The sequence below is a fragment of the Tauraco erythrolophus genome, chromosome 26 (assembly GCF_009769465.1).
Source record: "Tauraco erythrolophus isolate bTauEry1 chromosome 26, bTauEry1.pri, whole genome shotgun sequence".
Lineage (NCBI taxonomy): Eukaryota > Metazoa > Chordata > Aves > Musophagiformes > Musophagidae > Tauraco > Tauraco erythrolophus.
This window is the reverse complement of record NC_141490.1, coordinates 1,994,565-2,019,655: the sequence shown is the minus strand read 5'-3', so window position 1 is coordinate 2,019,655 and position 25,091 is coordinate 1,994,565. Positions and strand designations below refer to the sequence as shown.

The 25,091-nt window shown below is 41.6% G+C and overlaps 1 protein-coding gene across 3 annotated transcripts in view; it reads left to right on the top strand.

The window, feature by feature from the left end:
- LOC104370393 (succinate dehydrogenase [ubiquinone] cytochrome b small subunit, mitochondrial) overlaps positions 1-23,170 on the top strand; it is a 41,285-nt gene extending 18,115 nt beyond the window's left edge. Inside the window, exons 1-13 of one of the 3 annotated variants that reach the window (XM_086626893.1) lie at positions 3,767-3,875; positions 6,114-6,206; positions 11,039-11,243; positions 11,934-12,145; positions 13,643-13,758; positions 15,679-15,781; positions 16,985-17,113; positions 17,256-17,416; positions 17,961-18,128; positions 20,508-20,645; positions 21,374-21,556; positions 22,589-22,699; positions 23,057-23,170. In XM_086626893.1, coding sequence (XP_086483019.1) covers positions 3,767-3,875; positions 6,114-6,206; positions 11,039-11,243; positions 11,934-12,145; positions 13,643-13,758; positions 15,679-15,781; positions 16,985-17,113; positions 17,256-17,416; positions 17,961-18,128; positions 20,508-20,645; positions 21,374-21,556; positions 22,589-22,699; positions 23,057-23,170 — 1,842 coding nt within the window. Of the gene's footprint in view, positions 1-1,070; positions 1,202-3,766; positions 3,876-6,113; positions 6,207-11,038; positions 11,244-11,933; positions 12,146-13,642; positions 13,759-15,678; positions 15,782-16,984; positions 17,114-17,255; positions 17,417-17,960; positions 18,129-20,507; positions 20,646-21,373; positions 21,557-22,588; positions 22,700-23,056 lie in introns of those variants that run through there. The other 2 variants (XM_086626894.1, XM_086626895.1) reach the window with 2 other exon arrangements.
- Positions 23,171-25,091: the final 1,921 nt, after the last annotated feature.

Here is a 25,091-nt window from a genome sequence, read left to right as displayed (position 1 = left end):
TTTAGTTTATGTCGCTATATATCCAAGTTTCAAACCTTTGGGTCTAGTATTAAATATTATTAAGAAGCAGAACTTAGAAAACTGTTGGGTCACATAATCTAAGTTTCTTCCCTTAGGGGATCAAGAGGGCACAGACCCATAGTGTTACTGTTGCAGCAGTTTGCTCCATTTAAAAACTTCATAAAATCCAATAAAAATTAGTAAAACTATACTTAGAAGAATGAAGAACTGTTTAGTCTGGCATTCAAGTGTGATTAAATTCAAGACATACCTCTCTAAATAATGACTCTTGTTTTTCTACACTGATTTGTGTAGCTGATTGTCATTACATGCTATAATTTAGAGTGAGGTCTCTGTGATAGGGGATTTTGGATTTTGAAGAGATATTGAAAGTAAAATCAGTAAGTATGGCTGTAGTAACCTAGCTGAGATTATGAACAGTGTGGTTATGCTTATTAAAGGGAAGTAATTCAAAGCTTTGTAAGATTTTTGAAATAGGCATCATAGAAAAATCATTTTTAAATTGGTAAGAGCAACAAAGCTTCTGTTTTTGCTGCGCAAATTTATGTGAGGATATATATAAAAATAAACTCTGACCACGTAAAAGGAACAAAAATATGTAATTTTATAAAGTTCCAGCTTGAAGTGGTAAGTTCAGAAAGTTTAAAACATCCATTGAAAATAAACGAGTCTCTTCTCTTTTCAAGTTAAAAAAATGCTTCAGCAATGGAAATACACACTTACTGGTTGCTTTCATACATACATTTCTTTCTGTTTAAAAGGGAGCCTTCCATAGCTACTTTGCTGGCTAAAAATACAGGGTGTTTTTCTGTTGGCTGCCCTTCAGTGCTCCACTCAATATCTATTTATGTGGGAATACTCATTACACACTGTTTTTTCTTCTAAGCCATTAAAAAATAAGATTCTACTCTTTTCCTATTTGTCTACCCTGCTAATGATGTTTCTACACTGATTGCCTCATGTATTTTGGTATTTATTGGCAGGAATAAACCAAATTTTTTACTCTCTTCTTCTGATGGGAAACTAAAAGCTCATTCATTCTGTCTGAGGAATGAGCTACACATGAAACTCAGCTGGCACCCATCCCATCACTATCCGCTTTCCAGTTTTACTGAAGGAGGTTTGAACAGAAAATTAATTGGCTTTAAAGCTGCCAAATCTGATCAGCAAAGCTCAGCTGGTAGCTATGTTTTCTTTAAGCTTCTCCTCCTGTTGTTTAAGCTGCAATGCCTTACTAAATTAACAAGAACATCTGAGATGATAGATCAGTAACAAAATATAAATGGATTTAAAAAAAAAAAAGTGGAAACATCTTAGAAGTTCTGACCCTCTTGAAGTCAAGGGGATTTTTGACAGTGAGTCTTTTGCATTTCTGAGCTTGTTGTGAGTACCTCCACAGTCTGGAAAGTTTTAAACGATGAAAAAATGAATACTCAGTTCCTCTCATTGCTCTTCTATTATCTAGAAGCTAAAAATGGAAAATAACAATGTAGAGACAGCTTAGGTATTCAGCAAAGAGAATTCTTCCCCAAGAAAAGGCTAGTTGTGACTGTTTACTTAAAATGAAACTGCCTTTTAGCATAGATGTAGGAATGCAGATCATAATAGAAAAAGACCAGATCGAGTAGGTAATAGATGTGTTTAAGGGTCATGACATTCTGTCTAGAACTCATTGTAATTCAATTCTCCTAATTGCAGAATCTTTGTTTTGTTTTTGAATTGTCTTTGAAAACCTCATGATGAAGGTGGCATTGGGAAAGGGCAGAGTGGATGTTTTATATCATCAGCATGAATAGCCAGAAGAAAGGAGGGCAAAGAATCATAGCTCAATCAGCCTATCTCTCATCCTGAAGAGAGTCTGAAGTAAATTTGTTAACAGTGACTTATAATCACCTGGGAAACTAAAAAAAAAATTCCTTTATCAGAGTGGCTGACTTATCAGTAGCTGACTGGAAAAATAACAGATGGACTATAGCTTGATGTAAGATAATTGACACCATCCTATATGATAAAAATGAGAGCAATCATGAAGTAGGGGCTACATGAATGAGTTAAAAAGTCAATGAAAGGAATACTAATTTTTTCTGAAAGGTCAGTGTAGTAGGTGGCATCCTGTAGTGATCTGCTTCAAGCTTTGCTTATTCTGAACTATCCAGAATGATTTAGAAGAAGGACATCAGAGAATACAGTTAATTTCTCAAATGGCAGCAAGCTAGAAGGGATCACAAATGCTATCAGTAACATGTACTTGAAGATTCACTATAATACCAATAAGATGAAGGGCCGATCTGAAATATAAAATTCAAAAAAGACAAGGGAAAAGCACTATGCTTAGCAAGGGGAATCATATATGTTACTTACAAACCAGAAAAATAGCTAGAGTTGGTACAATATTATTGTGTGGTGAAAAAAACAGAGCTGAGATGTGTTAGCTACAGGATAGCAGATAAGACATCAAACCGTAGCTGTTCCTCCTGTATTTTGTGCTAGTTTGGTCTTAGCTGGAGGATTGGTCAGCTTACAAAAACCAAAGTGGGCAGAGTGGGGGAAAAAGGAGCAATAAAGGGCAAAGAAAACATGATCTGTGAGGAATGATTGAAGCAGTTGAGTTTGTTTAATTTAGAGAAAACACAAATCAAAGCACAGCATGATAACAGACAAATTCTAGAAAAGACAGTAGGCAGGTGTTCACTGTGTCTTGTAGAAAGAGACAGAAGAAATCAGCTTAATTCGCAGCAGAAGATTTAGGACAAGCAGTAATCTGTCCCATTTTAAGGACAGTGGAATGGGCTACCTAGAGTAGTATGTATGCTGCCGTGCTCTTTCTCAATGGATAGGGCAGCTTTGAAGAGCTGCTTAATAACATAGAATCACAGACTGGTTTGGGTTGGAAGGGACCTTAAAGATCATCTAGTTCCAACCCCCCTGCCATGGGCAGGGAAACCCTCCACTGCACCAGGTTGCCCAAAGCCTCATCCAACCTGGCCTTGAACACTTCCAGGGATGGGGCATCCACAACTTCTCTGGGCAACATATAACAAACCAAACATAGCCACCACAGTGCACTTGTAAAGTGCTAGCGGCTTCCTCTGAGCATCCTGAAGGAAAGGATCCATCTAAAGTCCATCTTAGTTTGAAACAGCCTATCACTGGTCCTTCCCTATCTGATTTGATGGTCTAATCTGGTGCAGCAACCAATGTTCCTAAAGCCTGGAGGTTTTTTGAGGTGCAAGATGATTACTCAGATTTTGAAACAAAACAAAGAAAAAGTATTTTGACAGATGAAAAAGACAAGACAAGGTGACAATAATTGTATTAAAAAATTGCCTTGAAGCTTGGCTGCCTCGGTACGCGGATACATCTCCTCTTCTCCCCTTTCTTCGTATTTCTCCAGCTATAACTGGCAAATAGTGATAAAGCATTTTTTCCACCGGTGGTCTTGTATGCTTTAACTGCCTTGGCACTTCAGCAGCTCACCTGGCCCAGCTGCCGGGAGGGTCGAAGGGCTGCTGAGCTGCTCGGGCGGGAGGCGCGTCTCCGCCGCCCTCTGCGGCTGCCTGGCCCGGCTGGAGCAGCGGAGCGCAGGGCAGGCAGACTGGCGCGTTCATCCTGCCTTCCTAGGGCAGACGTTCTGGCTTGTATTCTGAAATGATGATGTCAGGCACCGCTCTCCAACCGATCCTGCAGTGCTGGCTGCACACTCTCATCCTGGCACCGGTAGCTTTGCCTGACCATCTCTGAGCTGATGCCTTCTTCCGAGCGGAATATGTTCTCCAAAATCCTGTTGTCTGCCGTGAGCCTCCTGCTTGCGAATTTGCAGTATTTCCTCTGCTTTTTGATGCAATTCGTTCCAGGTAAAACGCATAAACAAACAAATCCTTTTGTCCTATCTTCTTGAAAGGGGTTTTCTGTTGCTGTTGAGAGCTGCTGCTGACACGCAGGTCGGTAGAGCAATTTAATTTCTATTGATCAGGAATTAGGAACCAAGCAATGTGAAGTGTTTGTTACAAGTCAGAAATTCTCTGTTATTTGTTGAAAAGATAAACAGGAGAGGCAAGTACATTGTACGGATTTCCTCGGATTACTAGCAGATACTGATGCTTTACAGCTGGAAAACCCGTAGGCAGTAGATTCTCTCTACAAGGGAGCCTGCTGTGAGACATGTAAGTGGGCTGTGAAAGGGAGAGGATGGTCTAAAGCAGGGACATTACTGAATTTTTGATCTGAATGTACGAGTGGGAAACTAAGAGATTTTATATCACTACTGAATTCTGCAGTTTGTGCCATTGTTGCACAACTTGATCTGTCTTTTATCTAAGAGAGTGAGATCTGTTACCACAAAATAGGAACAAATAAAGATCATTAGTTAGTTCACCAGAATCTCTGCTTTTTGATGCTGGTGGTGTTGATGGTTTCGTCCCATTTAGAATCAAAGGATTGCTTCTGGGGTGTGCTGGTTTTGGCTGAGATAGAGTTAATGTTCTTCATAGTAGCTAGTATGGGGCTGTGTTTTGGATTTGTGCTGAAAACGGTGTTGATAGTACAGGGATGTTTTTGTTCTTGCTGAGCAGTGCTTATACAGAGTCAAGGTCTTTTCTGCCTCTCACCCCACCCCAACCCCACCAGCAAGTAGGCTGGGGGTGCACAGGGAGTTGGGAGAGGACACAGCTGGGACAGCTGACCCCGACTGACCATAGGGATATTCCATACCATATGACATCATGCTCAGCATATAAAACTGGGAGAAGAAGAAGGAAGGGGGGCACGTTTGGAGTTACAGCGTTTTGTTTTCACAAGTAAACATTATGTGTGATGGAGCCCTGCTTTTCTTGAAATGGCTGAACACATGCCTGCCGATGGGAAGCAGTGAATGAATTCCTTGTTTTGCTTCACACGTGTGTGTGGCTTTTGCTTTACCTATTAAACTGTATTTATCTCAACCCATGAGTTTTCTCACTTTTACTTTTCTTATTCTCTCTCTCTCCCATCTTGCTGGGGAGGGGTGGGTGGGGAGTGAGTGGCTTTGTGTGGTGCTTAGTTCATGGCTGGGTTTAAACCATGACATGGGGTGTCCAAAGATCTGAAAGGTTCTCAAATGCCTTGTTGCACCACCAGAACACATCCATGTGTGAACACATCCACATTCCATCCAAATTTAGGAACAGTCCAGGTTTTTTTTTTTCACTGTACAAGTTATTAAGTTGATGTAAGGCAAGTGTCATCAACTACATCTGTGAGACGGAAGACAGAAAATTCAGAGGCAGAGCGATTAGTGCAAACTAAATGATGAAATATTAAGTCTAGCATTGAGAATGTTATGTAAAGCCACTTATGGTATTAGCATTTCAGGGTGTGATACTTTCCTGCTGGAAAAAAGCCTATGTGCATAAATTTATGTTCTTTTGATCTGCTAGCAGATAGCAAAAACTATATAATCTTGCTTAAACTGGGATGCTCTGCTAAATTTAAATTCTCTTGCACTCTGCCTCTTTCATTATGCTTTAAAGCTGAACTGCACAGGAACATAGAGGGCTGTGTTTCTTGTCTTGATTACCTGAGTGACATAAAAGCTTGAAAATTTCCTTACCTCATTTTCTGTATCTTTTTGAAAATTATGGATTTCCCCTGACTTTTAGTAAGGTCTTTGTGAAAAAGTGCTGATAGAGAATTGTCTCAACTTAGAAAAAGAAACTCCTCTATTATTTTGACAAGCATTTGAGTGAAACAGTGTTAATAAAAAAAAACAAGTGTGAGTAAAATTTTTTCCACCGGCAAAATTTGCCTAGTTCACAAGTTGTTCATAGTGCCTTTCTAGGATAAGCATTTCAAGGATTTGATTGTGTAAGTCAATATTTAACAAAATAAATTACACTTTCTTCATGTCAGAAAAAAAAAAACAGCCCCGAAGTGTAGAATCTATTTCCACAGGTCTCTCTGGGAAATCAACAGATATCTCAAATGCAAGAGTATGCACAGTTCACAGTTGCTTTTCTCCCTTACCTCCCTTTGGCAAGCCTTTCTCTACTCCTTTTCCCCATTTACTTTTTCCTTTGTTTTCTGTCACTTGTTTTATGTTCTTCTTTGCCTGTTAGCAAGGAAGTGGGTGGCTGAGCCCCTGACAATGGGTAATCAACAAGCTAGATGGAACAAGAATTCAAGTACGAGGACTTCCCAGCAGACACAAGGCAAGTGCAACAACTTTAGTTCAGAAATCAGTGTGGGACTCAGGTGAGCTCAAGGGTTCAACCCTGGTGGAGGCAGAGGGTGAAGGCTAGAGTCTGGATGGCAGAAATCAACAGCTACAGCTGATACCTGAAAAGGAAACTGAACTTTCCAAGACTCGTTTTAGAATTTTAGAAAGCAGGTATTCTTTATTTCAGTGCTGGGTGCACGGAGGATTTCTCCTCCTAGGGTGCACACCCAGCTTCTGGACAGAAAATTAGTTATACACTACAATTATGCATAATTCATAACATATTTACATATTCTTAAGCAATTGGTTAATTTTCTCTCGCTTTACATGTAAATTACTTTGCATGCTCAGTTTTCCTCCTCCGCCCCTTTCTTTTGGGTCTGGGGTGTATTTAAGGCAGGTGGTCCGTCAGTCGGTGGTCGCGATCTCCCCCTGCCGGAATTACCTTTTCCCCCAGGTCACTGCATGTTCACAGTTCAGAAAAACATGGTAACAAAGTTTATGCAGTTTCTGGGATGTTCCCTCCAAGGGCAGACAGTCCTTGATAAAGAGTCTCCGTTTTAATCACTCCTGATAGCTTCAAGGATGAACATCTTGTTAGTTTCTTTAGGTATGCGTAAATCACCTACTGCCGACTGAACCCTTCATGAAACTTTTACACAAAAACTTTAACGCCTTTATTGTTGGGTAACACAGCAATTTCAGTTCAGGATGGGGGAATGGAGAAAGCTGGTTTGCTTGCCCTGTTGTTCGAATCTATGATTTACAGGGACCATAATGAGGCCAGTATCTTGTGCCAGAGGATTTCCAAATCAGTTGTATGATTATTCTGAATTTGCATGAATTCTCGGACAATCTGTCTTCGGTCTTTTGCAGAGATTGGTGTCTTCTTGGATAACTAGATGTTACAATAAGTTAAGCTTTACGACTGAGCTCTTACCTGAAGGTGATAGACCTTTATTACAATTGCTCATGGTTCAAGTAGAGTGTTTGTGTTCCATCTATTCAATGCATTTCAGAGTAGGTGTAGACAAATGTAGCAGTTTTTAGTATTAAACTAGGATTAAATTTGGAGGGTAGACTTTATTCAGATTTATTGTTTCTTTAATAGTGAAGAAGTGTAGGATGTGCAGCAATGGTGTTTCTTGTTATTTGTGGGTTTTTTTGTTTGTTTGTTTTTAAACACAGCTCTGGTCACTCACAGATTAGCAACAAAATGATTTCCTTTGATCTTCAGCTCATTTTAGTGGTTCCCAGAAGGAAAGAGTACATTATCTTGCTATGCTTGTTTCTTTCTCTCTGGTCTGATAGGACAGGGTATTAACATTCTTGTATATAGCCTGTTCTCTGACACTTTGTGTCTTGAAATGAATTCTAACCAGGTGAATTCTAACTAGATCAGATTTCAGGAAGGTTTACTAAGATGATCATGTGAATGGCAAGGTTATCACAGGAGAAGGAAAACGAAAATAACTTGGCTTGCTTAGCTTAGGAAGTGATATGATTGCTCTCATGGGACATGTTTCTCTCATTTTTTCTGTGTATTTTACATCTTTACAAACTTCAGCTTGGCCTACTAAAGCTACAGTTCTGCGAATACTGATGGCAGTCACTCAACTTGCGAGTGAAAAGCCTCTACTTTCTTGTGCCTGAGGGAATGCTTTGAATCAGTAGTGTTGGGATCAGATTGAGTGCTTCATATAGGATTTAATCAGAACTTAATTGTATTTTAAGAGGGAGAGGATGTTGGTGGTTTGAGGTTAATTGCTTTAGCTCTGCAGCCTGAATTCTTTATCTAGGTGACTTAGCATATTAGAGATCTCAAGGAGGATTTGAGTGTTGGCAAGCCAGAGAACTACATTGAAGGGATTTTGCGAATTATCTTTCTGCTTGCCTAATACCCATTTTGTCTGTGGCTGTTCTAAGGAAGCAAGCTTAGATAAATTCCTCTGCCAACTCAGTTCTTTCGCAGGTATTCTCCTGACTGAAATAGTAAATTTCCTTTGTAGGTGTGGACACATGGTTTCAGAGGCTCACAGGTAAATTGTGCAGCAGCTTCATGTAATCACCTGGATTAAAGAATGTAGGCTAGAAGAAGCAGTGTGAAAGTGACTAGTAAAACCAGAACAAATTGCTACATCAAAAAATCAGAATGAAGTTCAGTATCAGTCCGGACTCTGTTTAGCCTGTGGTCTTGTTTGTACTAGACCTGGTTCAGGAATGGATTTCTGTATGCTATGCTGCCCTTTTTTATCAGCGTTTCACTTACACCTAAATCTTCATCAGTTCTAGATTAGTTCAGGGCTCAATGGTCTTATGGTGGGGATGGAGCAGTGTAGCAAAGCAACTCCACTGACCTGTAGAAATGAAGCCTGTGATAGATGAGATGGTGACAGCATTGTGAGAGAAGGCAACAGCCTGTGTACTTTCTAGGTAAATCCACCTCTGCAGCTAAATGGATTGCTAAACAATCCTTGTGTTGATGAGGCTTTGCAAGCCAGGCTACTGGAGCCAACTGGAGCCAATAACTAACTGTGTGCTGTTAGCACATAGCATTCCAATCAGTTCATGCTTTCTTGATGCTTTTGTCCTATAACTATGCCTGATAAGGGGGATACTGCATTCAAACAATCAGAAATTATCCTTTTCTGCTGTCGCTTACTAGATAAAGCTGTTTAGTCTGTTTTGTCGTGTCTTTCAGCTCAGTTTCATTTGTGTTCTTCCTGACTTCCTTTTTTTTTCTTTTTTTTCGGGGGTGGGGGGCGGGTGTGTGTGCAGGTTTTTTGTTTGTTGGTTGGTTTTTGTGCAAGGGGAAAAGCCAGCAATTGCCTTTATGAGTTTCTGAAATCAGATAGTACTGGTGAGTTTGAGAACTGATCTGTATGTCTTTCAATAGCCTGTGAGCTTCTGGTTTACTGCATTTCAAATAATGCAAGCTTAGCAGAGTCCTCCATGTGCACTGTAGAGCAAACATTACAACCTATATTCTACAACCTATATTCCAAGACTTTGGGTTCTTTAACATCATGTTCATAATATTTGTTGTGTAACAAGCTATGGCTGGCTTGGATTTTGAGTAGTCCACTGGTACTTCTCCAGGCTGTTCTGTAAGACATTTTTCCTAGTGAGCTGCTTTTTTTTTTTTTTTTTCTTGAAGCGCCTTTGTACTATAGGCAGAAAAACCGTTTTTTTGTTTGGTTGTGGTTTTTTTGTGTTTTTTTTGTTTTTTTTTTTTTTTTTTTAATTCGCTAGAGTATGTTGTACAGTTTTGTTAAAAATAGCACATCGTTTTGAAAGAACCTGATGCCACAATACATCCCCTCCTTTATGCGTTAGCTTTAGCTAACAAAACAATGCGTTAGCTTTAGCTGCAAAAAATGTTGCTTCTTACTGTGAGCAACCTTATAGCACAATTTTTCAACATTGTTTCAGTAACCCTTGGTTAAACCCAGCTCAGATAAATCCTAGCCAGCGGTGTCTGAGGCATCACTGACCATGGTTTGACTTGGATAGCTCTTCTTGTTAAATTAATTGTATGTTGCTGCATTGATGACTTCATCCATAAACAGTAGAGAGCATAAGTACAGTGAGGGTTGTGATGGCATAGCACAGGCTAGAGGCCATTCACAGCGATCCTTGCATCCAATCTGAATAGCATGGAGTTGAAATGAACCATGTCTTTAATTGCAGCGCTCCAAACCTCAAAGCAATGGACAGTGCTTGTCCCTGTCCTCTGTGTTCAGCTTGCTCTATGCTGTATTGATTTTTCTTTCCTGTGTATGCTTTACTGCAAAAGCTTTTGCAGCCAAGGACTTTACAAAAAAAATTTTCTTACTTTGCAGACAACAAGGGAGAAAATCTGCGTCTACAGAAGAATCAATAATGAATGTGGCTATAAAGATTAAAGGCCAGACTCTAGTGACTGAACAGTAGGAAGACCTTAGGAAGATTTTTAATGCAGCAAAAGTAAAAAAGCCAGCAGCATATCCTGCTTAAGTATCATGATTTCTTTCTGATGGGTTCTGTGTTCTTTTTCTGCACTCTTTACGTTTGGAAACTCCTTGGGTGATGACTAATTAGATTACAAGTCCTGGGGAAATGTCCCAGTATGTACAGTCTCTCTTGTCTCTTTAACTCACCCATGATTGTGATACCAAGGTGGATGTTAAAGTGAGTTTTAGAATGCAGTTTTTCTATCTGAGGTGTGCCCAGCTCTGCTTTGCTTTTGACAACATTGTTGTATAAAGGCAACAGGCACTGCTTTACAAGGTGCCTGATTACATCTTTCTGCTTGTGGCTTCCATCTGCAACAGTACGACTAGCTCCTTTCTGTTACCTTCTTCACCAGACTGCTTGTCAGAAATCACTACGAGATTATTTTTAGGGCTCCCCCTCAACATTACTTTGTGTATCATCCAACTTATAACAGATTTCTTTTTGCAATATCACAAGGTTTTATAATAAATATCTATATGTTACTTGCTCTCAGTTACTTATTGAAATAAATTCCAACTATAAGCTGCTTTAATTGAAGTTCTCTTCTTTCCTATCACACATATTTTATTACCTCCTTTGGACTGCAGAACAGGTGTCTCTAATGGATTAACTACAGTAAAGTTAAATCCACTGGATTTTCAGCTCCCTGTGGATGTGTGTGGTATTATGGGAACACAGCTTTAGTTTGAATATCCACTGCAGCTTGGCTGCATGCAGAATGCTGAGCACTATTCTCCTAGGCATCCAAACTCATGCTCTAGCAATATTTTGTTTATTCAAGTGAAAATCTTAGTTACCTGCTTTTTGTTCTCACTGCTTTTATTGCAGGTTTAAAGAATTTTCTGCCCAGCCCATCAAAAGAACAAATCACCTCCCACAGCCCCAAGGGTTTGCAGTGCATCTCACCCTTAATGCAGACGGTAGAGGAGACCCCTCAGCCCGTCTCAGCGAAGATCAAAGGACATATTCCCAAATGGATTAATGGCAATCTTCTGAGGAATGGTCCTGGGAAGTTTGAATTTGGTGAGGAGAAGTAAGTCCAGGTTTGGTGAGTTTGTCAAATGATTCTGTCCTGAGCTCTGCCTAAACCTAAAGGGCACCCTCACAAATGTCTCACCACTGCTTGGAGCACTTCATAGTTTCTTTTTAAGTAAGGCAAGGAAGAAATGCTTCTGTTATCATGCTTTTAAGAACAGTTGCTCCCTCATCTGGAAACTCCCAGTGGGCTCTCTGAAAATAGGAGCATGGTTAACTTATTAAGGTTGGAGAAGCTGAGTCACAGAGAGGCTGTGACCTACTCGGAATGATATAATGAGGCAACAGAGCTGGGGATTAAAACATTCACATTCCTAGTCCTTTGTCATTAACAAAAGTCCATCCCATGAGCACTCTGAAATCCGGGGCAGGATTTGTAAAGTTGGTTGCACTAAGTTGTGTGAGTTGCTTTATAAGCAAATCCATCTCATTTTAAAAATAATATATTAAAATATTTCAAGAAGGCACCTACTGCCTTTGGCTTGGAATCTGCCATTGTAGCTAATTGACAAACCTAGTTCTTCCTCTAACAAAGCTGATGGCAGCAACTGGCCAAAGGCGATCATCTTATCATATTTCCAGCATTAGCTTTTTACAAACAATAATAAACCTAAAGGCAAGAGGGAACAGTATAGTAGAACATCAAATGGTGCCCAACTCTTGTTCTCTTATTTATCTTTTCTTGAAGATTTAACCATTGGTTTGATGGCATGGCCCTGTTGCATCAATTCCAGTTGGAGAATGGCATGGTGACATACCGGAGCAAGTTTCTGCAGAGCAGTTCCTACCTGACTAACAGCCAGCACAACCGCATCGTGGTCTCAGAATTTGGGACGCTGGCAATGCCAGACCCATGCAAGAGTGTCTTTGGCCGCTTCATGTCACGCTTTGAGATGCCACGTAAGAGGGTTTCGAACAAATAAGAAACGTTCAGAGATTTTCTTGGGGAACTTGTGGTTAGGTTTAAAGGGAGATGTGAGGAGTTCTGGTAGGCCTATTGTGAGCCCATGTTTTTTTTAGAAGATGACCCCTTGGAACAACAGCAACAACAAAAATGCAATTTAGTGTCAGACTTAGCTGGGAAAGGCACATTCAGTTTAATGTTTTAGTGCCTCTTCAGCTCACTTGATTCCAGAGTTTGTTGAAAGTTTCCAACAGAGATCATTCCCCAAAGAACATCCTGTGCGGTCCTGATAATAAGCATTACAATCTGCCATTCTACCTGAGACACAGCTTTGCCCTTAAAACACCTTGCCTTGTGCTAAGCTTGTAGGGTAAGTGGGCTAATCCTTCCCTTCCTGTACTAAGGTGCAGGAGGTGATATGAGTGGAGTGGAGTATTGCACAGGAATGGAAGTACCATTACCTATAGGATTCTGTGTACGTCAGGAAAGAAATAGGCTTAAATGCAAGCAAAGCACTTTCCACTAAAACCAGAACAGACCTAAAGTTTGCGTCTTGTTGCTTATGTGTGTGACCATCTTCTGCTTCTTATATCCTTGAGGAGATGGATCCTGTCCTGCCATGTCATCTCTTCTCTTCAAAGGTGCTTGTACCTTCAGTCATTGGTCTGCCTAGCTCCTCAGCTCCCCACTCTACTCCAGGTCTCAATAAATTTCAGAACTATCTAAATCCCCCATCTTCTTTTCCAAGCTACAGCAGGTTGTTCCTGCACACCCTGTGTATTTGACTCTTTACACACATGTAAGTTATTCTGCACTACAAGAAGGCCTGTCCTTTGAGCTTTTCCTGTACCAACTTCAGGCTCTATGTTCACCACAAACACAATGTTCAGTGGGAGGAATCACTTTTTCTTCAGCTCTTCTCAGCCACATGGCTAGTGAGCCTCAGCTCCCCTAGGAGTAGTAAGAACAGCTCTGGCTGTTGTGTGCAGGTAGCTCTTGAAAGGCATCTCCCCTACTCAGTTTTAAAGAGAAATAGGGAAGAAGGAGCATTCCCTGTTGAAGCCCTGTAACACAAATATTGTCCCTGCCCTCCTCTCAGCCCAAGTTGTAGTTTCGAGTCTTGCCTCTCTTGTGCTGTAAATCAAACATGGCACTCTTCATATGGCTGTCAGAAGAGGGAACTTTGGCTAGAGAGGAAAGGGAGAGGGATATGAAGAAATAAGAGGTCAGAAACAAAGGACATACGGAAATATGAAGATTATCTTGTCTTCACTGCAGTGATTTCCACAAGAACCAGTTCTTGTCCTTTTGTCCTGAATTCACCTGTGCAGACAGTTTCCTACATGACTTTGTAGATTAGGGAGAGATTTCTAATCAATCACAGAGGGATTAATGTCATTGCAAATGGGTTTATTTGTTTAAACATGTCTAACTTGCTATAATGTGACGCAAGCTTAAACAGAGCTGTATACAACTCCGGGATTTTGTTTCAGAGTCAAGCGACAATGCCAGTGTGAACTTCGTTGTGTATAAAGGAGACTATTATGTCACCAATGAGAACATCTTCATGTACAAAGTGGACCCGGAAACACTTGAAACAAAAGAAAAGGTGCGGACAGGTGGGATAAGGGGTATGGTACAGGAGAATCACTCCTTGTTGTTTCTAAGAGGAGAAAGGGGGAACTCAGATTCTAAAAGAAATGATCAGTCCAGCTCTGGGCCGTAGCCATAAGCATCTCTTCACAGTATGCTTGAGTCCCTGAAAAATCTACTTGGCAATAAGGCATCTCTCATGAGTGGAGATTCAGTCACTGCCCACTGTAGCAAGCAAGGGGAGAGACAGATATAAACTCATTTCCGTTTGGGTACAGCTGGCGTTCTTCCAGTGCGCTCACTACTTGCCTGGACTTGTCTGTACCTACCAGTGTGTGAAGAATAAAAGTGCATACAGGAAGAAGTTAACATCATTGTTCTCAAATCTGTATTATTGCCCTGTCTCTTCATTCTTCCTGTCTGTTCCCGTTATCTCTTCTGACACTCTCAACTTTAAACACTCCAAAATGGCCCTTCAAAGTCTGGACTAAAATATCTGTTGTAAATGGGTGGTGAAGTCAATGTAAAGTCAAGTCAAAGTTCAGCTACCACTTTATTTTCTCCCATGCTTGCAAATGAACAAAAAGTCAGAAGTCTTCCTATGATTCCCATATGTTCTGTGCATCATCTCACAGGAGTGTGGCTGTGTTTGAGGGAAGAATATGTCTTGAGAAATGACAGCATAAGCTACGTGTCCCCTGCCTGCACCCTTAGAGGGGATTTGGGTATTTGCTGGTCTGGACAACTGTGAGAAGGAATGAGGAAGGATTCTGCTATTCCTAAATCAGTATTAACTACTGTGCTTGTATGTTACCACGGGCTATTTAATACCAGGCTCAGCGCATCCTCATATCTCGAAGGAAGCATTCCAGGAGTCCCTCCCTCCCTACAGGATCAGTTGTGAGTCATGAGGAAACTCAGTTTATGAAGCATAGCATGCTACTTGCATATTGAAATGGAGAGTTTGACGATTTGCTATTTTATCTATTTGTAAACGATAATGCAGTGATGAAAAGACACGTGAGTATTTTTAGTTTGAATGTTCAGCTCTGTTGAGCCATCTTGTCATTAAAAAAAATACCCCTTAAGATGCTTTTTAGATGTCGACTGGTCTTTTTTGGCTAAGTGAAGAAATGGAAGTGATGATTTCACATTTAAATGCTCCAATTTGAGATGCCTTAAAAGGACATGGTTTTCTAAGCTTCTGGTAGTGTGGCTCTCTTTTCTACTGGGGCGTTCCAAAGGGTCTCAGGTTGGATACCTGAAAGCCATTTTTTTAAACTTTTGGAAAAGAAGCATATATTCCATGCTTTAATGTTTCAATGCAGGGATTGATCTTCCTTCAACTTTTCCTTCAGACTTTTCTTCCCAACACATCCCCTCCACTGTCTGAGCCCAAACCACACCCTAACCCAGGAACTAGGACTACATGTTAACGGTACTCACAATTGTACCTTTGTCCTAACAGTTCCTTCTAGCTGTAAACTGTTTTCTCTGTGAGGAGAGTAAACACTGACTGTCAAATAACTACGGGTGCTTTCAAAAAACTTGGTCATTTTTGGGGGCAGTGACTGTCTTTTCACACGTCTGTCTGTGGTTATTACAAGGGGTCCTAGGTAAAATGCTCATATGGACAACATTCCCGCTGTGTCTGCACTTCCTGCCATTAGTAATGTTCATGTCTCCCAGAGAAATGGCTAGTGCTATTAGTGCCATTTTACTGGTAGGACTAACACTGAGAGAAACACTGTTAATTTTCAAGGGTATCAGGAAGATTGCAGCAAAATAAAGGCTTAGGTCCAGATTCCACATCAGAGCCATGATCATCAAGCTATTTTTCCTCAGGCTTTCACAAAACCAACATTTAGAAAGACTGTGGCTTGCTACTGAGCAACAGGAAACTTCTGATCTGACTGAAAATCTTTGGCATTTGCAGGTAGACTGGAGCAAATTTGTTGCAGTGAATGGGGCCACTGCTCATCCTCATTATGAGTCTGATGGGACAACATACAACATGGGCAATTCCTATGGGAAACATGGTAAGACTGGGCGTGACCAGGCCTGGCTTGTGGGCAGGGTGTACAGGCAGCTTCTTGCTGCTGCTTCAAGGAGCAGTTGTTGAAGATACTTCAGTGTCTAGAAAGACCTTGAAATTGTTGTTTCTCTTTGTGTCTAAATGATGGCAAACCGCATTAGTTCTTATTTCAGGGTGTCACTCTGTTCTGTAAAAATGGCTTCTCACAGCAATTAGTTTCGGATGCTTCTGACTGCGGCCTGCAAATATCCAACAGATTCCCCTCTTCCTCTCCCAAGCTTTGCTGGAAAACAGAAGAACGATTTTTAATCAAGTCTCATCCTGTGTTGAATCCTCATCCAAAGACTCTGACAATTAACCACACGTTTTCCATTTACAATAGTTGGCTTTTGATCAGGACCAGAAGTGTTTATACAGGCAAGAAGGTGGAATTTATTACAGTGGCCTGGCTATCTTACAGCAGAGCTGAATTTTCTGGGATGTTTTTCCTCTTCCCAAAACTATGAGCATTGCATCTAGTTGGGATCTAGTTACATCAACATGGTTCCTCAGAGCTGGCATTCACCGTTAGTTACATGAAAGCCTTTTTCAGGTGCCAAGGCCAGTGAAAACAGCCACTGCCCTTTATTATGATACCTCAGGTTGGTTCCAGTTCACTGAACAGTTGCCCAGTTTCGATAATTTTTAATTCTTGCTGTTTTCATTTCCTTTTGGCTTTAGCAATATCTAGCTTTGCACCACATGCTGTTTTCAGCTGGAGAGACCAAACTTTAGGTTATTATTCAAATATGCCATTCTTTCCTTCCCATATGCTCAGATTTATTAAATAAGCATCAGCTCACATTTTAATTTCCTGTGATACACAAGCAATGAATTTGGTTTTCTTCCTGATCCTGTTGCTGTAGGATACTCTAAGCTAACATAAGGAGTGCATTGCAGACAGTAAAATTAGACGGCAGTCTACCAGACTGAGAAGATCCTTCTACTTCCTTTAAAGCTTCTTTTTTTTTTTTTTTTTTTTCCTAGGTAATACTCTCTTGATTGTTTTATTGACTTGATAACTGGCTTTTTGTTTTCTGCTCAGTTCAGCTGTGACTGTGGTACCTAGTACTCTAGGGAAACAGAAAGGAACAGAGCCTGACTTTGGTCTCATGAATGTGGACAGTCTCACATCTCAGTGGTCTTGAACACTCTTTCTGCTTTCCAGGGTCTAGATATAATATCATTCAGGTCCCTCCACAAAAGTCGAACTGTAGTGACACGTTAGAGGGAGCAAAAGTGCTGTGCTCCATTGCTCCAATGGATAAGATGAAACCCTCCTACTATCACAGCTTTGGTAAGAATGCTTTCTATCTCAAACTCTGTGGATTTAGCCTACTGTGAGGGAGAAAGGGCTGTTCACTGCCCTCTGCCCTCAAGATTTTTAATTGTTGCATTTGCCTAATACTTTCATTATATCTCCTTCCTTCTCTTTTCAGGAATGAGTGAAAACTACATCATTTTCATTGAGCAACCCATCAAGCTGAATCTATTGCAAATTATTACTTCCAAACTCCGTGGGAAAGCCATTTCTGAAGGGATGAGCTGGGAGCCTCAGTACAATACTTGCTTCCATGTGGTGAATAAGCACACTGGGGAGGTAGGTGGATCTTTGGCCTTTCCAGCAGCTGTAGCTGGAATCTTCGATCCCAAGAGAAGAGTGCTGGGTAGCAGCCACAGCTAGCTGTATGAGTCAATGCAGAAGTCACTGCAATATAGGCTTTATAAGCATGGGTGTAGGTTTATTAGAAATGGGATTACTTCATGCGTTTTCCTCTCTATTGATTAATTTCTTTGCCAGCCCTAAAAGAATAGGCAGAAAGTTCCTGGGACTGCAGCACAGGGACTGAAATGCAGTTCCCAAGTACTGTGGAGTATAGAAAGGCCAGTCATAGCCTGGGAATGATGCTATAGGGATGAAGTTATGACAGCAAGGGGCCCGTCCTGGGCTGATTTACATTTTGGCTTTTCTTCATCTGATTTTGCCTTACTGGCTTAAAGCAGCCATTCTGTAGTAACACAAGAGCACAAGACAAATATGAAGGAATGAGTGAGGAAGGAAATGGGGGAGAGAAGAGAAAACTCTTTGAGGTTTGACTAGGATCTTTAGAGAGGAAATTTAGCCTCACTTCTGGTCACTGTAGGTGCTGCCAGGGCAGTGGTACAGTAAGCCCTTTGTTGCTTTCCATCAAATCAATGCCTTTGAAGATCATGGCTGTGTGGTCCTTGATCTGTGCTGCCAGGATGATGGAACAACTCTGGCTACTTACAAACTTCAGAATCTGCGGAGGAGTGGAGAAGGTCTAGATCAGGTAAGATCTCTGCATTTGTGTTGCGTGGGATCTGATGGGTTGAGTTACTTTTCTGAAGGCTCAGGTTAGTAGAATGGAGGACACTGGGGGACACAAGGCGGAGGATGTGAATTGGGGAAAGGCACCATGACTATATGGAAAAACTAAAATTATGATCTATTGATATGTTGATATTTTTCTTTCCCTTTAAATCTCTTAGCAGATAATCTCCATGGAGCATTTCCTTGAAACTTTTAAAACTGCTGTATGACACAGGTCTCCATCAGCCTGGCAGAATGTACTTCTGTTTTAAAATCTCGTTTTTAATGATACTTATCTTCCATATCTCTGGGTAGTAAATTTTTCCCCAAAGAAAGCATGCAAAATAAATTTTTGCATGACTTTTAAAGGGGAAAATAAAAAACACCCTGCTGTTTAAAGGCATTACTTCAGAAAACCAGCCTTTATTATGTAGATCATAGCAACTCAAAACATCACAGAAACACCTACAATGTTGCTCATAATCACCTCACAACAGAAGGTGTTCATAAATCGCTTATTATGTTCCAACTCTGTCAAGAACAGTATTTAAAGCCATGTAAGAGACGTTATTTTGCATAGGTCATACATTGGAAAAGTGGGGGTGCTTTCAATTTCTTGTAATGCAGATGTGTTTATTGGAAACCTACCACACTGTGGGTGAGGGCAGGTATTTCTACATGTTCAGACAAATCTGAACTTCCTCTGTCTATGTTCTGAGCTATCTAGAAGCAAGTCAGTTCTGATCTGTGTCCCGGTAGGGTCATTTTGGTGTGGGGTTTTTTTTTTTCTTTCCTTTGTTATTTTTTTTTGCAAAGATGTGAACATTAATTCAAGTATAGCATAGTGTTAATATGACCATTTGCTGTGCAAACTGATTCTAGCTTTTGTTCAGCCTTCTCGGAGCACAAAAGAACTGCAATTTGATGTGTCTGAACATGTCCTTATGCCAACACATTAAGCATGTGTTTCCAACACCCACACCCATACACAAACACACAGACGAGTACAAGTCATTTCAGAAGAGAATCTTAAATTTAGGCTGCACTGAAAAACTAAGGCATGCCTGAGCATGATTTTTCTGTTGCCCCAAATCATGCTTAGTGCTTTTGCTTGCTGACTAAACCATATTTTGTCTGGCAGAGTTCCCCAACCAATCAATTTACTGTGGCTACATAAAACAAAAGTTTTGATAATAGGGTTTCAAGATTAACACATATGATTAAAGTGAAGTTTCATGTTGAACTGGTGAGCTACAGATTGAAGTAACTGAGAAACACCAAAACAGGGTCCTTGCCACCTGTTTTATTTAGAAGGCTTAATATTTGGAAGTATTAGGAGTTTTAAACTTGTCTTGAACAGAATGTCAGTGGCAATGCTCCTCTCATGCAGTTCACTGTATGTCTGCCACACTGGGGGCTGCTAGTTTGCTCTCCCCTTTGTGCACCAAGTAAATCCACCACTACCCCAGACTTCCCAAACATGAAGTCCATCTGTACCTGAGAATGGAAGACAATAATCATGCATGCTAACTTCAGGCATTGAACGGAGGTACAGTAGTAAGATATTTCCAGTCATCCTCTGGACAAGCCCCTCCTTCCATTAATATCACAAAGAGCCAACATTTAATGCTCTGAGATTAATAGCAAGCAGTATGGTCTATCTTTATCATGCTGTCATCCCACAAAGGTCTGAGACAGACTAAATCAAGCAGTTCTTCTGAAGCTTTGTAACCAGGTGCAGCTTGTGTACTTATAAAGTTCTTCTTCCATGCATGGTTCATATTATTGAAAATAGTGTGGAAGTTTCTCAGTGCTTTGTTCAGCCTCAGGCTTCCAAAGAGAGATTGCCACTAATCACCAACAGGGCTATAGAGGGTGAGTTTCCAGCAGGGATATCCCCTTGGCTTGCTCAGTGCTACGGAGGTCCCATTTTAATGTAGTTTCCGTGTTGGCTCATGATCTTGGTTGGGAAGGAAAGGCTTAAGTCACACAGTCAGTGGGGCATATGTGGACAGACCGTAAAAAGGATAAATGCAAGTCTGTTCTAACCAAATAAAATATAGTCAATGCCAATGCTGGGTCTGGAGGATAACTGAGTGATTTGCATACTCAACTCAGCATTAATTACTGAAAGCAATACTGACCCATTTAATTGGTTGTCTTTTTGTTTTCTACTGTAAAGTACCGGAACAAGCAGAGCCCTTACCAGAACTTGATAAAACACATAATAGAAAGAAGAAGATTTCAGGGTGGGAGGAATGTCTAAAACTTCAGAATTGTTCCCAGAAAGGGCACTTAGCCTGAAATGCCACTCCTTTCTCTCTCTCTCTGTTACCATAACTTTCTGTCTCTGTAATAGGTCTATGACTCAATATCCCGAGCTTTCCCTCGTCGCTTTGTTCTCCCACTGAATGTGAATTCAGATACACCTGTGGGGAAGAATCTGAACCCACTGTCTTATACATTGGCAAAGGCTGTGAAAGATGCAGATGGCAAGGTATGTATTAGACTTACATAACTGCGTTTATGCCTGTGGTGAGATTGTCTGCAACAGTTCTCATCCTGTGCTATTATGTTCTCAGATCTTGCCCACCAAGCAAGCAAAGTTTGGTTGTTACTAAGATGGGACTTAGTGTTTTAGTACGAAGACTACCATATTACCTTAAATGAGAGAGCAAAGACAGATTGTGACTTACCAAAAATGCCCAAGTGGATTATGAGCCTTTACAATATTGGCCAAACTTCAGCTTCTTCATTGACAAAATCCTCCAGGATTCTCTACCCTTCTTTCACTTGGGTACAGAACTGCTCTTGGCTTGCAGCTCTGACCAGCCCTACAGAGTGGCATTTAGAGGCGTAGAACACACGTTGACCACTATGAGTGGAGTCATCTCTGTGTGTACTTTGTACATCGGATTGCTGAGTGCTGGACTTGGGATTTTCTGAGCTAGCAGTACAGGAATACATGGATTTGCTTCTGTGTTTTGGACTAGACTGATCCTTGAAGTTTCCAAGGTTTGTGATGATGAGTCAGTTCTTTGGGTAAAACAGATAAGGGAGATGGAATTCGTGCTTCCACCTGCCTCAGTGCAATGTGAGGCTCATCTTTAAACACTTCTTCTCTACAATGGCTGTGCAATGGGTTGGTGGGACTAGTTAGATCTTTTGCTTGAAAAGCCAAAGTCAAAGCTAAACTGACATTTCTTTAATGCATACTACTTCTAGGTTTGGTGCACACATGAAAATCTCCACCCTGAGGGCTTTGAAAAGACTGGGGGCTTGGAGTTCCCTCAGATCAACTACTCTCAGTACAATGGTAGAAGGTACCGTTACTTCTATGGCTGTGGTTTTCAGCATTTGATTGGAGATTCCTTGATCAAGGTTGATGTAGAGACCAAGAATTTCAAGGTGAGGTGAAGTGTGGTTATCTTTTTTCAGCAATGGGGGTCATTCCACTGAACTGCCCTTGAAGATATGTCATTTACTCAGCACTTTACTTTTCAGGGGCCTTCTTTCAAATGGGTCTGCGATGAGATTCCTCATTTCATCTGTCACCTAGCACCTTATGAATGTGGCACGCTTACCAAACAGGAGAGGATATCACTCCAGGTTCCTAGATAGATGATGGAAGGAGCTGGATAAAGTACGCATGTGCCTTCCAGCCAAAGAAGAGTCATATCTTACTAGACAGTACAGAACATACCCAAGTGGCATAGGCAGTTGGAGATAAACTGCCAAAGTATTTATGACTTGAGCAAGAAACAGGATTTATGATACTTCCGACTGCAAACACAAGCTGGGATTTTTCCTGTGTCTCCCTTAAGCAGGGAATAATGATCTCCAAAGTGTTAAATGCTTATTAATCAGAGACTACCAGGAGGATAGAGAGAGTTAGGAATCCTCAGAAAGAAGATGCTCATTTTAATTGTTCTGGTCCAGATACTCATTTTGCAGTAAGAGTGCCCTCCTTCAGCACAGCTTTGGGAGGGCAGGTGCAATAGGAGCACCAGCTATGCCCTCAGGTGGTGATGGTGATAGATTTCCTCTCTGCGTACATGGCACCTCTCTCTCCACACTGCCTGGGCACAATGTGGTCTGCATTAGGGTGATGTGAAGGTGGCTGTGCTGGCTAGGGTGGTGGTGTTTTGCTGAGCTTGTAGCTTATACCTGTGCCAGTGCAAACTGTTGGATGAAATGAGTAATAGGATCACTTTTCACTGCCTTTTTGCATGATGCCTGGCACAATGGGCATGCTGTCACAACAATGGCACCATCGTACTACTGGAATCGGAAGAATTAAAACGTTGAATTATAGGTTTTTTGGAGCATAGAGTATGCCTGGATATCTTTGTGGGGAGCACTCCAACTTACAACTCTGGTAACTGTAGTAGACAAGTATTAATGAAATTAAACACATCCATATGTTACTGTGCTTGCTAGATTTGGCAAGAGGATGGATCCTACCCATCAGAGCCTGTGTTTGTGCCAGTGCCTAATGCCACGGCAGAAGACAGTGGAGTCATCTTGTCTGTTGTGATCTCCCCCACTGAGGTAGGTTATTGCTACTAGTTTATCAAAGTCACATAGTATTAGGTATACTTTCTAAATCACAAAACTGAATTTGAGGTGCTCTGGCAGATAGTTCTAGCACCATGCTCCCCAAGGTGTGTGCCTCTGCAACTACCAAGCACAGCCAGCCAAACTTGAAGTAGGAGTGTACCTCAGAATGTCAGTGTTTCTTTTGTGGCATCTGTGACTATCAGTGCTCCTGGCCAACTGTTTTACAGGTTTAATCTGTATAGCCTGGTTGTACATTTGGGCTCCCTTGTGTGTGACAGATGTAGTGAGCTGGACCGTGGCATGAAATTCAGCATGGGCATTTATTCTGGCCTTCTTTTCATCCTGCAGAACCAAAGTGCTTTCCTGCTTGTCTTGGATGCAGAGACCTTCCAAGAATTAGGGCGAGCAGAAGTTGCAGTGCAAATGCCTTATGGATTCCATGGCATCTTTACTTCACACTGATTGAAGACCTTGTCACCTCCTGTAACTCAGGACCAGGTCACGCTCAGAAAGAAACCTCTGCTTCATTTTATCTCTTACCTTTGCATTATACCCTGGATGAAGGGACTGCTTTTTCTCTGTCATAACTCCTGAGTTACTGCTATATTCCTAACAATATACAGCAAAGGGTCTGAGGAAGGCAGAAGCCCCTTCACTCAAACAGCCCGCTGCTTTATCCTAATTTTCTGACAATCTTGATAGACCAGTTAGCAGCAGTTCACTAAGGCTGCCACGTGTAAGGCTGGCAAGGGAGAAAATGGAAACCAAGATGACCAGTACTTTCTCTTGGTAGCAGTGTGCTCTGAAGGGAAGAAAATATTGGTGCTTAGGGCAGTGACTTACCTGAAACGTGTAAAGCAGAAAAGAGGAGTAAAACCAACTAGTAACAGATAGGCCCAATGAAGTGAACTCTAGAAAGCAGATGCAAACATTCACAGAAGCTGTACTTGTAGTGCTTTTCTCTGTACACTAACGGTGCCCTCAAATAAAACCTTGTGAAGTCTTTTCTTCCTTTTTCCTTTTTCCTTTTCTTCCCTCACCAGACCCATGGCCAGTTTAGTACTGTGCCAAAAAAGGCAACAGCTGCAATCCTGACACATACATGTACGATGTTACATGGTCTTGTAGACACACAGGGCACATCTCCACCGTGGTCCTGCTTAAACAGCATAGCTGGTTATAGCTCTGATGGCTAACATTTCCTGCCCTCCTCCTAATTCAACCAGTATGAAAGATACAGAACTCCATTGTGGCCTTGATACCTCTTTGCTCTTAAGTTGAGCAGATCAAACTCAAACACTCTCTCGTATGCTTGCTTCCTCATCCAGGCTCCTACACTTCTTGAACTCTGAGGTGCGGGTGGATAGGTGTGTTGAGGGAAGCCCTCTGTAGCAATTCATTTGCAGGCTCTGCCTTTGAGGACACTGTGAAAAGTGAAAGCTTCCAGGGGAATGGATTCCCCTCCTGGCTTAAGGACTTTTTATATTGCTTCATAGTGAGAGGCCTGGAGAATGTTTTGAACCACTTCCTTGAGCAAAAAGTGAGCCCTTGTGCCCTAGGGTTTGAAGGAAGCCCTTGCTTCCTATTTGCAAACTTGCTTTACTTTTTTTTTTTTTTTTGACGCCTGTTGTTCTGGAGGCCAGCCCAAACACAACAGAACCAGATCAGAGCTGGCTTACTCTGCCCAAACAACCCACCTTTATCTCCTCTCTCACCTGTCTTCACCTTCCTTGTAAGCCTTGGGAAAAGACAAGGGAAAGAAACAAGGATTGCACACCAGCGCTCCAGCACCGTGAGACGGCAAGGGAGAGGCTTATGCCAAAGCTGGTGTCACAAAGCCACTAGATGGCAAACGCCTCCCGTTGCTGCTGTTCCAGCCCTGCCAAGCAGCTCCCTCCTCTGCCGCAGCCGGCTGTCTGTAACTTGCCGTGTCAGCCAGCAGAATTTCCATCCTGTAGCCTGTCACCCGCAGGGGGACGGAACGACTCCCAGCGAGGTCACATCCCCAGGACTGGAAGCTGAATGATGCTAAGGAAGTGCTTAATGATGGCGGGTGGAGTTCTGCCACCGTTGCTGTTCTTTTTTAGATTATTTTTTTGGTTTTTTTTTGGTGAGGTGGGAAGGGGAAAGGCAGTGTCAGAGGTTCATGTGCAATCCTGTGTTAATTGCAACCAGCCAGAGTACCCAAGGCAGAGCTGTAGCTCACTAGTGCCAGAGGAGAAAGATGCCCTGCAGTGCAAAGTCTGTGCTGTGTTTATAAGGTGGTACTTCAACAGCATGCAATTCTAGCCCCTGCTTGCCTTATGTGCCCAGGCTGTACTCCGCTACCTTAAGAGCTGTATTTTCTCCTGTTCCTGTTATACAGAGATCCTGCCCTGGGGCT